The 17,796-nt window shown below is 38.4% G+C and overlaps 1 protein-coding gene across 5 annotated transcripts in view; it reads left to right on the top strand.

Moving 5' to 3' along the window:
• The window catches only part of LOC113072249 (ELKS/Rab6-interacting/CAST family member 1-like), an 82,634-nt gene extending 72,970 nt beyond the window's left edge, over window positions 1-9,664 (top strand). For all 5 annotated transcript variants that reach the window (XM_026245307.1, XM_026245309.1, XM_026245308.1 and 2 more), the window contains one exon: window positions 9,359-9,664. In XM_026245307.1, the coding sequence (XP_026101092.1) occupies window positions 9,359-9,664 (306 nt within the window). The remainder of the gene's footprint in view (window positions 1-9,358) is intronic.
• The last annotated feature ends 8,132 nt before the right edge of the window (window positions 9,665-17,796 follow it).

Below are 17,796 nucleotides of genomic sequence, written 5' to 3'. Positions count from 1 at the left end.
ATGTTCTGAAATGTTCCATAAATCACTAGAAAAAAACATGCAAAATTGGTACAAAATTCATCTGTACTAAACCATGAATTATTAATGACCGAATTATTTACCAAAATCTGAATGCTACATGAAAGTGAATAGTATAATAATAATAATAATAATAATATTAATAATAATAATTAGCACCATAGAATTACAGAAGAACCATAAAAAAATGTTTTTGTTACATTGAGAAGTCATTTTGAATAATTTTTTTTAATTGCTCATTGTTAAATAACCTCAACCCTAACCTTGGGCGACTACTAACAAAAAATCCTAGAAACCACTTACACTAGTATATCAGATAGCAACATGCTATTCACTACTTTGCTAAGTCCTGGAAGTGCCTTTTTGATGGGTTAGAATCAAAATGTCAATGTCTGGTTAATTAAGTTTTGCTGTTAGTTTCCAAAGGATGAACAAATGGGCCGCATACGCTGCATGTGCAGAGAATTGCAATGCAAGAGAGGGTCTTTGATCAACGCCTCTCAAGACTTGAGAGCGTGACTTTATCCTCTTCTGAATCATCCCTATCCTTTTTCATTCATCTCTCTAGCCTGATAAAACTGGAGATGGGTTTTTATAGGCCTCAACATCTCTTCAGCATTCAAGACTTTTTCTGCCGGATACATAGTTCCCAGATGTACAATACGTACGGAGTCATCAACCCCCCAGCTCCCGCTCATAAAATATCATCAGCCTGAAGAAATCAAGACTTTTTGTTGGGAAGCAGGATGGAGTAAGACAGCGGGGGGAGAAAAGATGACATTATAATGAAACCCAGTAAATACCTGTTTTACTGCGTGGTTGAGCCTGTTCTCTTTTACTGCATAAAAGAGTCTTACTGAATGCAGCCCCAAATGCTCTGACTCCCAGCATGCCCTGTGACCAGAAGGCCCCACTGAATCCCAATCTCCACCTTGACCAGCCTTCACCAAAGACAGATGTAAAGGAAAAATTGAAAGAGAGAGCTCTAAAGAAAATAGAAAGGTCAAAGAACTGAAAGGTACATCCAGTCAATAGGCTTCACTTCAGAAAGGGTGAACATATTCTGCCACATACTTTGTGCAATCATCAAAGCAAGCTCAGAATAGGGTTTCCCCACAGGTGCAATGTGTGCACTACTTATGAGAAGCCATTAGACTGACACCAGAGCGCCGCACATTGTGAATAGCAGTTGTAAGCCATAGGTCTTCTGTTTATAAGTCTCCCAAACTCTTTTATGTTTGGCACAATGTGCTCTCGTGTGGTTGGAAACATCAGCACTCAAATGCAGAGAGCTTAGAGTGACACCTTTTAGTGTGCAATTGTGGAACAGTATTTTATAACATTTAGTGAGTTAGGGATCATGCTGCTAAGTGCTCTTACAAGCACTGGTGGTCTTTTATGTTTTGCATGTAAATTTGTGCACGATTAAGAAATCCTGAATATACAGAATTTGTACTTTTGGTTGATTTAGTGTCATGATTTAATTTTATTCTATTTTATTTTCATAGCAAGGGATTCCTTAATGTATGATAGAAAAAGAAATAGATAAAATCTAGAGAAACTAGTTAACCTCGGTAATCAACCATCCTGACTCATCCACATTTCTAATTAGAAATTAGACACATTTATGTGAAGATTTATGTAACGGGTACACATATGCAATCATGCAGCTCCTCGTTAGTCTTGCTGCTTGTGTTCGGCAAATTTGCAGGTGACACACTGGAGTTAATAAACCAAAGTGCTGCAGGCGAATCGCAGGTTTATGGTCCTTTTTAAACACGCAGATATAAAAGAGTCAAGCAGGAACTTTTTATGACTCGGTGGCCTGCCGACACTGCTTTTGTGAGGGGGAATGTATTACTGTACCTGAGGGGGGAGGCTTAAATGTCATTTTCTCAACCGGCCATAACAGACTGGTTGCAGTGCAACATCCAGGATCCATGAGGTAGTTACAGTTGGCACAGGACAGTTTTAGGAAATGTGATTCAGTTCAATGAATGAGCAAACCTGGTCTGCTAGGTTTAGCTGGTGTTTTTTGCTTTGTTTTGAGCTTTTGTTTAGGTTTTTTGCTGTTTTGTTTTGAGTTTTTGTTTAGGTTTTTTGCTGTTTTGTTTTGAGCTTTTGTTTATTTTTTTGCTGTTTTGTTTTGATTTGTTTTATGTTTTTTGTTATGTTTTGTTCTTAATTTTGTTTTGTGGTTGTATTTTGTTTGACTTTTGGCTCTGTTTTTTGTTGTTCTGTTATGTGTTTTGGACACATTCAAATGGAAGACCAGAAAACTTGTCTGTTTTTTGAGCAGGGAACTGTTATATTTCTCACGAATTTCTTGTGCTTGACCTAACAACAAGTTGTGCGTGTAGAGAAACCATCTTGGGATTAGATGTTACATTACTGTCTTGGGCAAATTAGCATTGGCAGCTTCAGGGTTTAGGACTTTTTTGATTTCTTGAGGTCTCTGTGGAATGTTCTCGAATGTTCCAATTTGTCTTCCAAAACCTCAGAAGACTGAAGAGAGATCAGACTTTAGTGGTAACACTGAGCAGAGGTGAAACAAAACTGCGGTAAATATCAGCCCGACAAGGTCGTCGTCACTAATGCTGTGGTGAGATCCATTCTCAACACTCAGAGGGAAACGGAAAGAGAGAGGTAAAGCGAGGCCGGGACTGAGGAATGGAAATAGCTTCAAAAGCAAGAGGCGCAGTGTACTTCACACATGAAAGCCTTGATTCTGCCACTTATCACCTTTTGAGCGCGAACAGGTCAGGAGGGAGCTAACAGACGCCAGTCGCGAGACTGATATTCCAAAGCCCTGGAGACTAACTCTGACTAGAGAACGCCTTCTTTTTCAGGTTGTGGGCATCAAGAACACCTTGTTTGGTTGTAGTAGGGATGCATTGGGCTGCAGCAGTTCAATTATTATTATGTGTATTTTAGAGATGGTGTGTTAGCATGACTGCTGAAAACAGTCAATAAGAAGGGAATGCCATTTTCTTTTTGGGCTTTCCAAAAACATTTTTGTCCTTGGTTTTATAATAAGAAAGAGAAATGTGCAGTATCCAAAATATACTTGTATTAAAGATGCATTCTCTCAAATAAAGTTTAAATGTCTAAAGCAGTATTGCTTGAGTAAAACAAAACAAAAAACAAAAAAAGTCTATGCTATTGCAACACCAGTTGGCAAATACTTCAGTGGATTCATGCAAGTAGATAGAAGCTGAGCTTGCATGACTAGAAAACAACTGCCCGAGGGTGTTACCCAGATCCAAAATGGCCGCCAAGTGAGCTGACTTGTTTAAAAAAAGATTTGCCTTCCCAGAACTGCACCATCTGATACCCATCAGTCCCATATGCAGGCCCTCCACCCCTTCAATTAGAACAGAGCCTTGTTGTTTACACCCATCTTTGTTCTGCTACATCTCAAGTCTTTCTCCTCCTCCTTATGCTAAGTGTTTAGCCTCTGGCTGTGTGGGACATGCTTGCTCTCATTCTTGTGTTTTTTGGGTCCACTGTCATGTACATAAACTAGTGGCTTTGAAACTGTCTCAGTGGCTTCCCTGCTGAGGGCAGAATTTCGATGCAGAGATGCTTTGATGATAATGACTTTGGGGCTTTGGGGAGCCTGTTTTATGACACGTTGTGCCCAAACACCTGCTATCATTCAACGCAGCGTAGAATAATGATCACAGGACTGTCAATTAAAGGTCAGCTTCCCACCACCATAGGCTGAGGGTGGAGAGAGCTTAAAGTCTTAACACACCTGGCCAGTGTTCTTCCCCATGCATATATATTTATATTAATGCTGGGCAACAATTTTATATCCCAATTAATATCCCAATTAATTGCATTGTTATGCACAAAATTAATAATGCATTCAAAGGTAGTGTATTGTGCACTTTTTTCATTTAAAAGTACTGCTAAATGAATAAAAGTGCAATTACATTTTAATAACAATAACATAGCTTTTTTTACAGTAGTATTCCTTTTACATAGCAATTAAAATACTTCTTCCAACATCTTAACGTATAACATACATGTAATTATATTAAATATAGAACAAGCTATTTGTCACTCCCAGGAAATTAACATTTTTATAGAAAATATTTTAGGGCTTGTTATAGAAAAACAATATTAACTGAAATAAGTTTATTTTAGACTTTTAATGAGCAAAAAAATGTTTTTGCCAATTTTATTTATATCTGGTCTGCTATCAACCAGAAATGAAAAAGCATCTATTACTTATAACCATAGAAATATGACATATATCAGAAAAAGTAATATCACTAATGCATAATGAATGTATTTCTTCACATTCATATTTCTTTATTATATATATAAAATATTTAATTTATAATATATTTAATATTGATAAAATATTATTATAACATATATATATATATATATATACAGTCTTGTTCAAAATAATAGCAGTACAATGTGACTAACCAGAATAATCAAGGTTTTTCGTATATTTTTTTATTGCTACGTGGCAAACAAGTTACCAGTAGGTTCAGTAGATTCTCAGAAAACAAATGAGACCCAGCATTCATGATATGCACGCTCTTAAGGCTGTGCAATTGGGCAATTAGTTGAATTAGTTGAAAGGGGTGTGTTCAAAAAAATAGCAGTGTGGCATTCAATCACTGAGGTCATCAATTTTGTGAAGAAACAGGTGTGAATCAGGTGGCCCCTATTTAAGGATGAAGCCAACACTTGTTGAACATGCATTTGAAAGCTGAGGAAAATGGGTCGTTCAAGACATTGTTCAGAAGAACAGCGTACTTTGATTAAAAAGTTGATTAGAGAGGGGAAAACCTATAAAGAGGTGCAAAAAATGATAGGCTGTTCAGCTAAAATGATCTCCAATGCCTTAAAATGGAGAGCAAAACCAGAGAGACGTGGAAGAAAACGGAAGACAACCATCAAAATGGATAGAAGAATAACCAGAATGGCAAAGGCTCAGCCAATGATCACCTCCAGGATGATCAAAGACAGTCTGGAGTTACCTGTAAGTACTGTGACAGTTAGAAGACGTCTGTGTGAAGCTAATCTATTTTCAAGAATCCCCCGCAAAGTCCCTCTGTTAAAAAAAAGGCATGTGCAGAAGAGGTTACAATTTGCCAAAGAACACATCAACTGGCCTAAAGAGAAATGGAGGAACATTTTGTGGACTGATGAGAGTAAAATTGTTCTTTTTGGGTCCAAGGGCCACAGGCAGTTTGTGAGACGACCCCCAAACTCTGAATTCAAGCCACAGTACACAGTGAAGACAGTGAAGCATGGAGGTGCAAGCATCATGATATGGGCATGTTTCTCCTACTATGGTGTTGGGCCTATTTATCGCATACCAGGGATCATGGATCAGTTTGCATATGTTAAAATACTTGAAGAGGTCATGTTGCCCTATGCTGAAGAGGACATGCCCTTGAAATGGTTGTTTCAACAAGACAATGACCCAAAACACACTAGTAAACGGGCAAAGTCTTGGTTCCAAACCAACAAAATTAATGTTATGGAGTGGCCAGCCCAATCTCCAGACCTTAATCCAATTGAGAACTTGTGGGGTGATATCAAAAATGCTGTTTCTGAAGCAAAACCAAGAAATGTGAATGAATTGTGGAATGTTGTTAAAGAATCATGGAGTGGAATAACAGCTGAGAGGTGCCACAAGTTGGTTGACTCCATGCCACACAGATGTCAAGCAGTTTTAAAAAACTGTGGTCATACAACTAAATATTAGTTTAGTGATTCACAGGGTTGCTAAATCCCAGAAAAAAAAAATGTTTGTACAAAATAGTTTTGAGTTTGTACAGTCAAAGGTAGACACTGCTATTTTTTTGAACACACCCCTTTCAACTAATTGCCCAATTGCACAGCCTTAAGAGCGTGCATATCATGAATGCTGGGTCTTGTTTGTTTTCTGACAATCTACTGAACCTACTGGTAACTTGTTTGCCACGTAGCAATAAAAAATATACTAAAAACCTTGATTATTCTGGTTAGTCACATTGTACTGCTATTATTTTGAACAAGACTGTATATATATATATATATATATATATATATATATATATATATATATATATATATATATATATATATATATATATACATACTATATTTTATGTTTTTCACCTCTGAAACGTTTTATTATAGTTAAATGTATAATATTTATAACATAATAAACATTACATAAATTATTAGAATATATCTTTAGTTAGTGACTAATCTTTAATAAATAATTTACAGAATTTCATATATTGGCAAACAACTTGTCTATATTTATCCAATTCTGCCATGTGGGTACTTAATTTTGAATTTTTTTGCACTGAAAACTGTCACTTTTCTCAATCATAAGATGGACTTTTTCTAAAAACATAATCATACACCGTTTGTTAGTTTTACGATGTGACACAGCTTACCCCACTCCTCCTACATCAAGCCATCATCATGATGTTGAACATGCAGAAAGCCATGTAATATGGGAGAAAAGAGAGGACTGAAAGAAAGTTGTAGAAAGACATGGAAGATGGCGGAAAGGGATCGCTTCGAAGAACCACATCACAGGAGGTTATAGAAGTGGAGTAAACCGTGTTCATAGCGCTTAGATCTGCAGTAACCACGTCACTCAGAGGCTTGATATCCAGCTCTCTTGGGAGTGTTTCAAAGCCCTGTCATGGAAGCTTAGATTGCTTTCTGCTTGTCACTCACTTTAATTCCCTCCTCTCCTGGCCTTCTTGTTATTGATTGTGTTCACAAATTAACAACACTCTAGTTTATTGTGGCCCACTTTCAGCTACTTCCTCTCAAATGTTCTCCCTCGTACGATGGGTCTTCTACCGTTTTAAACAACTGTGGATTTGTTGAATGTCCGATGAACTCATGGACATTTGGTTTGTTGTGTCTCTTGACTCTCCAAAGAGTCAAAACCAAACGCAGTTCAGTCTAGTCAAGCATTTTGCTGGTCTCCATGCTTTTCAACTCCAACCAGATCCAGGATTGGGAGCTCGGGATCAGATTGCGGGGGTAGGGGGAATCATATCCGCATGTTCTAACTTCTTTAATAGACTTCCAAGATCTTTTTTATTGGGCCTGTTCGTTGGCGTATGTTGTTTGATGTTACCATGCTTTTGGCTGTCTTTTACGCTTTCCCCCAGCCAGGAAGGATGGACACCTGCTGCTCTTTCCGGGTCTTTCATAAACATTTGCGATTGCTCGCTCTCGCACCCAAAATGATACAGAAGAATCCTCCGACTGGGAAAATGACAGAGACATCTGCCACCTAACCCTCCACTTTGGCTGTCTTTTCTTAGACTTGTAGTTGAGGTCATCCATTTGAAATAATGCCTTACGATGACCTAAACTCCTCACCCTAATGAACTGCTGAAACCACACGAGTCCTGGGACAGTCCAGCAGGGTTTTTCAGTTGCAGATGGGAACGAAATGGGTTCGTGTTGAATAAGGTGACCCATGGTTGATTATTTCTGTGTGTGAGAGCATTTTAGACAGCTGCAAGTCATTCTACCCCAACTGTGTGAGCTGAGCTTTTGTTCTTCAGGCTCGTCCTGCTCATCTCCTAATTGGATGTGCGAGCTGCAGAGTGCTGGGGCAGATTCCCCAGCGAGCCCCACCCGAACCCGGCCGGTCCCTCCGGTACAGCATGTGGCTTTGATTTGTGGCTTCCCTGAGGTGTCTCCTTCTATCATCTGTGTGGTTTTGGCACCAAAAGCATTACCGTAATGAGATATTGACGGAGCAAAAAGGATTACTGTCGCTTTAAATCAAACCGAAGTGATTGCGGTCTGCCTGCAAGAGGAAAGGGCGAGCTTAATATGGTCAAAATAAGATAGAAGAGAGAGCCTTTATACCACATGCTGTGATCTGTACCCCTGTCGCCCTCCTCGTGTCCTAAACTTCCTGTAATTGCTGACCTTGGTTACAGAAATATCCTGCCGATTCATCAGAATCATTGCCTCTTGTTGCAGGAATGTGTGGTGTGGGATTCCAGATGAAAATGATGAAAATGGTGTCTGGCGTTGTGTGCATCAGGTCTCTTGTCTTGATATTAAAAGTTGATGCATGCAGTTGGAAGAAATTTTAGAGAAGAAATGATCAGTCTTCTAATTGATTCTGTGTCAGTTATGCCTAGTTATATCCCAGAGAATGCAATGTATATATGCATATTATAAATGCATATATATATACCAGTAATAAAATGTTTTGTTTTTTTGTTTTGTTTTTTATTTATTGATATATTTGATTCTTTCTTTCTGTTATATTTGGCCAGTTAATCTTCATAACCAGCTTAAAACCTCTTGATTTTTCTCTCAGGATTGTGTGCAGCAGAGCGACAGGAGCATCTGGTTGTCTGTGTACCTTCACATTGCCTCTTTTAGCAGGAATTTGTGGTGTGGGATTCCAGATGAAAATGTTCGCTGTGATCATCAGCGTCTGGGATTGTGTGCATCAGGCCTCTGTCTTTATACTGAAGGCTGATGCTTTCAGCTAGAAGGCAGTTTCTCAGCATGGAGGCCATTACCACTGTAGAGCTCCATTTGTATGAATGGCAGTTTGTGTGTATGTGTGTGTAGCGGCTGTTTGCTCGGTTGTGTACGTCAGTGTGCATGTTTGTAGAGGTTTGTACTAAGTGCCTCAGGCCTGCCAAACCAGTCAGGACTTTTGTAGCCGATTTTGAAATGTGGGGGGAAAATGAAATGTGAACGTTCCTTGAAATGGAGCAGCGTAATGAACTCAAGACTGTTCCCATATTCAGCACTGCTCTGGCATTTTTCCATGTATCCCACAATGCCTATTCATCTGAGTCCCTAACCATTGTGTTCTTTTGCTCTCTAGCACACTTTCAATCAGATGTTTTTCCTCTTTGTTTCCATCATTTTCCCTCTGTTTTTCCAATTCCTGATACAATCAATCACAGACGTTCATGTTAACTAGGTTTTGATCTTGATTCTCTCAAGAGTGGATACTTGGATAAGTAGTGTGATTTCACTCTTGACCGTCATAGATCTGAGCTGAGTCATCATGGGAGCAGACTGTAGATGAGTCATGTCCCTCAGATGGACAGCTTGGGTTGCCCTCACTTACCGCAGTCCAAGAATTCGTAATGTTTATACCTCACATGCTGTGAACTCACTGCAACTTGCTTTCTCAGAGCTACCTGCTGCTGCACTTGTTGGGTGCATACTTATTGTGCACGATCTTTAAACACAACTGAGTTCTGGTTCATGACATTCTACCAAAAATCTGTGTCGATAAACAGCTTCGTTAATCAGTTGTATGTTACAGATTCGTGTTGCATTTAAGTGAGACATTTGTTTCCTACAGGATTCTCTGCAGCAGAAGGACGAGCGTATCGAGGAGCTGGAGGAGGCCTTGCGTGAGAGCGTACAGATCACGGCTGAGAGAGAAATGGTGTTGGCACAAGAGGAATCTGCTCGTGCAAACGCTGAGAAACAGGTGAGAACACACCAAACACAGGTGAGACGAAGCTCAAGGATCATTAACATGCACTTTCTTTCTCTCTCATTCATGTCTTTCTTTTTTTTGACACTACATATTGTTCACTTGCCATATTTTTATTTTTTTACATTTGGATCGAATTTATTTAATACTTTGTACCTTGTCCTTTGAGTCCAGAGAAGTAGTGTATTATAGTGAAGTGTGTGTGTGTGTGTGTGTGTGTATATGTGTGTATATATATATATATATATATATATATATATATATATATATATATATATATCAGGGTTTCTGATGTCCGGTAATTGGAAAAAAAAATAAATGTCCTACAAAATTAAATCTCTCCGGTCAAATTGTCAGATTAAAATTGCCTAATAATCCCGTGCCCCTAACACAATCTGAATTTGAGTATAAGTCTAAAGCAAAAATTCACCGAACTTTGGCTTTGGCACTGAGGACAGCGACTGAGTAGCCTACCTGAATTTAATGTGTAGTTAGCATAGGTAAAAAAAAAAAATCATTTTAAAATTGTTAAAAAGACATTTCAAGCTTTCTTAAGCTTTCATGTCTGTGAGGCCTACTTAGGAAGAGATGCGCTCCAGTTCACGAGCAATGCAAGTGGCCGCGAGGGCGCCTGCATGATTATGCCTAATGTCTGCTATATTTGCTTCTTATGTATTAAATCCAGGCAATTGGTTAATAAAAAAAATATTAAAATTAAGATACAATTTATACAAAACGAAATTCACTTAAAAAAAAAAAAGTCTTTCTACAAAACAAAAAGTGGTCAAATCATGTCTGACCCGCTCCATGTCTCTCGATATTGCACATCCTATCTTACTCGTGCGGTTCACTTTTCATAATCAACATAGATTAAAAAATAACATTATAATATTTTAACTAATATTAAACTAAATAAGCTTATTTAATGGCTACAACACGTATAGTAGACCTAGAATCTCTATTTGTACAAATTACTGCACATTCATTTCATTCTGAATTTTGCACACATAAGTTGAAAGGCATTTGTTTGTGCATGCATGTAAAACATATCTGCAATAGAGCTTAAGATCTTTGCCCGGTTCGTGCTTAATTTATAGCATCTTACGCGGGCTCGGGTCAGGCTCGGGTCGGGCTCGGGTCGGACTTGCACTCCGGTTTGCGCGGTAAACGAGCGGTCATGTGATGTGTTTCGATTAGCGCGAGAAAGATGCGAAAATGGATGCTGAGTAGGTGTAACGGAGGCTTGCCTCTGGTGATTACGTTTTGGTTGCACAAGCAACTAAAGCAAACTCTGAGGTGAGGAAAAGTTTTGACCATGTTTATAATGAGAATAATGAGTGAATAATGACGCACCATCAGTGAGCGCAAGAACGCGCTGAAGACATCTACAGTGTATTCAATCATTTTCCTCCACAAAAACATGTAGGCTTAGCCTAATCGCTGTGAGTAATAAAGTTTTTAAAAATGAAAACTAAATATACATTGAGTCTTAAATGCATAATTTGGACAGAGTATGTATACGCTAATGTTGGCATTAATCTTTTATTATGTCAGCTGCTAGTGGCGAAGCAAATCCGGAGCCTTTATGTTAATTTCATAATTGCCAAATGCCCATCTTAATTTAAAATGTATCTTAATTTAATTTATTAAAAAAGACTTGTTTTTATTGGTGCGTTGGTCTATTTAAGGCTAAATGAGCCTAGGCCTATTTAGAGTGCTGAGATGTTAAGATATTATTTTATTTCTTTATTCCAACTTCCAAGTGGTGTAGTCTATTTTAGTTATTAATAAATAAATGAATAAATGACTAATTTTTGACAAAGGCAAAAGAGCTTTGTGCATGTGCATATTTGAATAATGTCAGGCTGTAAACGGGTTCGGGCTTTTAAAAAGCTGTCAATCAAAATGTACTTGTCGGGCTCGGGCCGAAACCTGTCGGGCTCGGGTCCTGTCGGGCCTAACATTTAAGGCCCGATTACAGCTCTAATCTGCAACTTTTATCAAGTTCACTGATAATTATGCGTGCATTTATTAATTATTATCTTAATCTATAATGAAACAAGGACGTAGCATATAAACTGCTTTTGTTTGTTAAGAATGGAATGGATCGCAAATAGATCCGAATGCAGAAATTAACCATAGTAGAAAATGTTTTTTTCCGTCTATTTTGAAAGTTAGGCTAATAAACATGTTGCATTTCCGCCAGAAATTTATACTGTATAGATATTATATATATATATATATATATATATATATATACAGTATATATATATATATTTATATACATTTCTTTTTATTCTACCTTTAAGTTATTTTATTAATTCTTATTATTCTTTATCTTTATTTATCTTTTGTTTTGTTAAAAATCTCTGTTCAATGGGATGTTTGACCATCCAGCTATATCCAGATAACTTCTGAAGTATGATAAACCATCATTTTTCATGGAAATGTTACTAGCAATGTTTCTAAAGAGCTCATGTGTACCATTACAACAAGGCTGTAATTTGTTACCTGAAGCAAGATGTGTGCGGTAACTTAGAGTGATGCTCGCCAAACCTACAGCCATCTTTTCAGTGTGGAAATGTCCACTTCCTCATCGGCCTTGTCAAACATCCGCCCTAGTGTTTAAACAGAGCTGTATGCACATCCACGCAAGGCTAGCATCTCTCAGGCTGGACTGTAATGGCTTTTGCTTGGCGGACGGTATCGCTTCCATTAAAAAGCCCCCTTCACAGAGCTCAGGAACCAGCAAAAAGCTGTGCCAACCATCCAGGTTCCATGCCAGCACTGCATCGCAGTGCCAGTGGTGAACATTCATATGGCATGCATGGGTTACGTGTTTGTGTCTGCAGTCAGTCTTCATTTCGAACATAAATAAGCTTTACGTGGCCTGCATGAGAACTACTAACTTTGGTCCGATTCAGTTCAGCCACATAGAACATGCAAACTTGAGGAACGTCCTGTGTGTTGACAGCACATATAGATATTTTAAGTGATACATGAATGGTTTCTGTCCCTCCATAGTAAGTCCAGGTAACCAAATTTAGACGATCCAGAAAGTTCATTGTGGTTTCAGAAAGTTTTTTTTTTAAGATTAAGATTAAGATTAATTTTTTAAGTCTTACAGAGTTGGATCTACATGAAGGTGAGTAAATTATCACAGAATTTTCATTTTTTTGTTGTGAATTATCCATTCAGTGCAGTTCAACTAAATGGAGACCTAATGTGTGTCCTTCCTCAGAACACATTGGAAATGGATTGAATTTACAAATGAACTGCCAATAATTTGTAAATGTTTTGATCCAAAGGTGCTGGAATGCCATTCCTGAGTTGTTATGGCCTAATCTTACCTGTTTTTAAAGTAGATTGCACCACTGTCTAGCTGTCTGTTGAGCTTTGGCAATAACATCAAACTCCTATAACCTTTTCCAAACTAGTCCTCCATGCACCGGACAACACAAGCAGCCAGTCAGGCTTTGAAACAGAGCACAAAGCAGCTGCCAAAATCTTGCTTCCCCTCTACCTGAATCCCTGAACTTTTTCCTCTCCTTTCTCCTTCTCTGTCCATCTTACTTGGCTCCACTGACTCTCTGCTTCAGTTTTAAACTCTTAATGGTTTGTTCTACCTTCTGTGGATCCTGGCACCCTGCCGTTTCCTTCCTTTTCGCTCTCTCTCCATTTTCTAAAGATTTGCATGGCTGACTGAGCATCGTCCCAGTGTGCGTTGCAGTCTAGGGAATGTATCGTGGCCTTCACCACTGAGTTTCTTCACCGCCAGACGGACCTCCACTCCAATCCCCAGCGGTTAATTAGAGTTGGGGGCTGCGGCGGGAGCCAACACTGCTGCTAAGACCTGGCCGGCCCCCTCTCATTTGGGCTCAGAGAGAAGGGGAAATGGGGACAGTACAAGTGCCACCCTCCGGAGCCAGTCTCCACACTCATTACTGATGTCCCATTCGCATCAAGTCTCATTACGCACACTCAGGATATCGCCATTAGAAGTTCCTCTCCATCCTGGCACCTGTTATATAACAATGAATTTATATTCCAGGTTTCATATTTAGGGAGTTATGAGCTATACAAAAAGAGAGAGGGCGAGAGAGAGAGAGAATGGCAGCTTACCTCACTGACAGTTGGCAGACATGTTTTTAAATGCGTAATTTGTGGTCCTACATTAAACCATACAAATTCTAATTAGCTTCACACAAATGCACACGGTTTTCTTCACACACACACACACACACATACAGTCTCTCCTCCACTATTTAATTAGCATCCCTCTGTTGCTTCACCACACACTCTGTTGTGCCAATCATAAGCAAGCATTCGTCTTTAGCTCTGTGTTCAATTTCCTCCAATAGCTGCTCGCCTCTTTTTTCTCATTGTGCAGAGCACATGTTGGACCAAGTGCAGTGCCTGTACAAATTGCTGTCAGTATGTTGTTCTTAAATGTATGGGGATGAGGGTGACTGCTCTTTGTTACACTGACATGAAAGTAAACCTCTGGCCAAAATTGAGTCAGTTCTTTCTCGTCAAGCCAAGTGCGTCTGTTGAGCTCACTTAAAAGCTGTGTTGTGCGTGTGTGTCTGCAGTAAAATTAGTCAAGATTGTTAATGCATGGGTATCACGAAAGAATAATATAACATTTTGTCAGTTTAACAGCATTTAGTAATTTTGGTTATGTTAATTTGTAAATATATAAATATAATTAATTAATTTTAAATAATTAAATGTTCTATATTAATATAAATATGTATAATTATTTATATAATTAATAATAATTTATAAATATATTAATAATTTTTTTGTCTTTCTTTCACAGTAGTTATTAGTCTGTTAATGTTAATTCATAAATATATGAATCCATTTATTTATTTATAATTTCTCTCAACAGGTGACGTACATCAAATTAATGAATACATATAAATACAAAAGAAAGCAATGACAATTTAAATAAATGATCCCAAACATTTATTAAAAGTTGCATGTATGTTTTATTTGTGCCTTATAAACTACTTATAAACTAGATTAATAAATGCTGTAGAATATAGTTGTTCTGTGTTCATTGATGAAATCTAATTCTTTAATGGTAACGAATTATTGTACATTGTTGCTGCAATGGTTATGGTCCATAGAACTATGCAATGCTCCAAGGCTTTTAAAGCCTCATGATAGCTTTTTGTGGCAAACAGACTTTAAATTAAGTCGTTAACTCTTCCGTATCACTAAAATGGCACACTTGCACCAGATTTGACATCATATACGTGAATCAGTGTGGGTTCTCGCATGTCTTGTTATATAGTATGCCAAAAACTTGAGGCATATTTGATCTGAGAGCTGCAGCAATGAAGAATAAATAACAAATAAACGCAATTTTGTCAAGCCTTCCCCTATTTTACCTTTTCTCTCCATCTCACGCCATCTTCATTGCAGAATTGATATTTGATGGAGTGTCAAAACAATGTTTTCTCAGTCTGTTCAATGTGCTTGTTTAGCGGCTGAGCCTGTCTCATTTTAGCTGACGCTTTCATGAGCATTAGCATCTTGCCAAACCCTCGCTGCAGCAACTGCTTTAAAGAGTCGTGTGCTAGTAAGAGCAAATGTGGTCGCCGAGAGAAAGAGGGGGGCATTTTCTTCCTACACAGAGCCCTCGGTGTACAGTGACACCAGTCACTCAGTCAGCTCTGGCGTGGAATTTACGGCTGGGATGTACGAAAGCGACCAGCCGCTCATGCAGGGCCAGTGAAAACGTTTGCCCAAGACCACATGAAAACACACGTCCAGTCTCCAGACATGATTCAGCAGCGAAATGACATACTTCATAACCTTCCCTGGAGGCAGTGGACCAAAGAAAGCCTCAATCTCTCCGCTCGTGTTGACCGGGGTTGATGGGATGTCTCGAACTGCCCTTACTCATTCACCACAAACTTTCCCCCTTTTCCATGTCGGCCTGACCCAATCCTGTATGGATCTCTTTTCCGCTCCCAACCTGTTGTCACGTTGGATCCATGGTTACTGTGCTTTCTCTTTCTCTAGGCCCTCTTCCTCAAGTTCCAATTTTCCTTTTGCGTGGTTTGTTTCAAACTGTTGTTCTGTTATGTCTGTGTGTCCTCTCCGGCTTTTTTTTTCCCTGTAATCCCTCTTTTTCTCTATTTCTTCTCCATTGCTCACTGCCTGTGCAAAGCGCTCTCATGACCTAATGCGTGAACTCCGGCCACGCTGGCTTAAATTGGCTCAAGGTATGGCACGATTAATGTTTCCTCTCTATTTACAAGGAATGATTTGAATTTTTTGCTTTTCATCAGTATCGCCTGCATCTAAGTGACCTTTTTTTTTTTCTTCATTTGGATGGGGGTGTTCGACAAATTGTGGCTTTTGGTCCTGATCCAACCCAAACTTTTCCAAATAGGAAGCTTAACCACTGACAGTGCAATTTATAGACTGTTCCCTGAAGAATGAGCTCTATCAGATCATTATTTTATGTGGAAGACCTCTCTTATGCTTCCCCCCTGCTTTCTTTCCATTATATTGGGAAGTCATGCTCATTTGCGTCTGTCTGTCAGGATAATTTATGTTTTGATTTAACTTTTATGAAGTGCGTCCAGCACAATTCTGTTTCTGCACTGGGAGATGTTGAGTTTCCCCACTGCACGTAACTCTAGCTACATTTATATAAACCTGCGGTCAGTAAGTTATTACTGTAGTTAAGAAGGGTAGTTCACCAATTCGTGTCATCAATTTATTTGCTTTAAACTCCATCTTTACTTACTTTTATTTTTTTTAAAATCTAAAAGGAGATGTTTAGCCGAGATGTCCAAGCTTGCTTCTTTCAATACAATAGAAGTGAATGAGGTAGGGAATGTTCAACTCCTAAAAACCAACCAAAAACATGTGGTTCTCATGAAACTTATTGTGTGTAATATTAGTCCTTTCTGATGTCATGATAGCTTTGTGTGTAAGAAATTTATACTGCCGCTCTTGCTTGCTTGGCTTGAACTGGTCAAGACATCATGCTGTTCAACATCTCAAGCAGTCAATCAGAATTCTCCGTCAGTTTCTCCCCTCCATACTGCAGGGGGACGCGTGGACGGCAGAGCCTGAGGTCTCCAAGCGGCCCTGGCCAAAAACAGACATGGAAATTAGTCAAAGAATAAATAGCTCTTACAGCTGCCGCTGCTCTTTCTCAAGTTTGTATTCAAAGCCATAGTCAGAAACAGCCTGGAATTTTATGATAAAACTTTAGAGGGAAATAAAACTCCCTCCTCTGTTAATATTCCCAACCAGACACAAAGCTCAGCACCCAAAACACAGCAAGATCCAAAGACCAGCTTGTTGAAATTGGCTTTATGATCACCGTTTGGGAATGGGGCTGCTCTTTTGGCAGCCGGGGAGGAGAGAGTAGGAAGAGACGGATGAGGAGAAGGGGAGAGAGAGCAAGAAAAAAACAGCACGCTGCTGCATTGAGCAGTTTTTATTAGTGTTATGTTTCTGCTCCGAGCATCTGGGTTAGTCTGGATTGCTCTCACAGGAGGTGATTAGAAGCTTCTGAGTTCGGCACGAGCTGAAGAGAAGGCCCTGATCTAACGCCCACCCTGATCTCATCACTTCACGGTGCACATCAATAACAAACCAATATGAGGTTTTCCACTTACAAAAGTAACACTATTGTATTACCATGTTTTTAGAACATGATAATATTTTTTTATCATTTTCGAGTTTCTTTTTTGGAGACACTACATGATGCTTATGCCTTGGTATCATTGAAGTACTGTGCAAATACCATGATGCAGTATATAAATATGGCTATCAGTCAGTACTATGATTTATGCTAAAGTACTATAGCAGTACCAGAATATGATGTGAGGTGAGGAATTTTTTTTGTTTTTAGACATGGTTAGTAATTTTATATATATATAATATAAATGTATTATACATGATTAACTTAATATTATGACTATATTTAATTGAGCTTTAGTACATAGTTTTTATTTTATTTCTTCTACAGATAATATTGATTAGATTTTTTTATTTTTATTTGTTTATTTTATCAAATATATTTTTAGCAATACCGTGGTATCCTTTGCATCTTGAAATACCAATAACTGGAATATGACTAATTACTCTGTACCATGGTCAATATTAAATGATCAATGTGTTACCATCATATCTACTGTACTGTTTATTTTTACAAGCTGCATTCATTTTTTTTTATTGGATAAAATTGGACTGCTGCCATTTTACCATAATATTCGCATATTTTCTTGTACTTTTATATGGTTAAATTGACATTTTCAGCCATT

This window comes from Carassius auratus, unplaced genomic scaffold (assembly GCF_003368295.1).
Source record: "Carassius auratus strain Wakin unplaced genomic scaffold, ASM336829v1 scaf_tig00008717, whole genome shotgun sequence".
NCBI lineage: Eukaryota > Metazoa > Chordata > Actinopteri > Cypriniformes > Cyprinidae > Carassius > Carassius auratus.
This window is presented reverse-complemented; position numbering and strand designations above follow the sequence as displayed.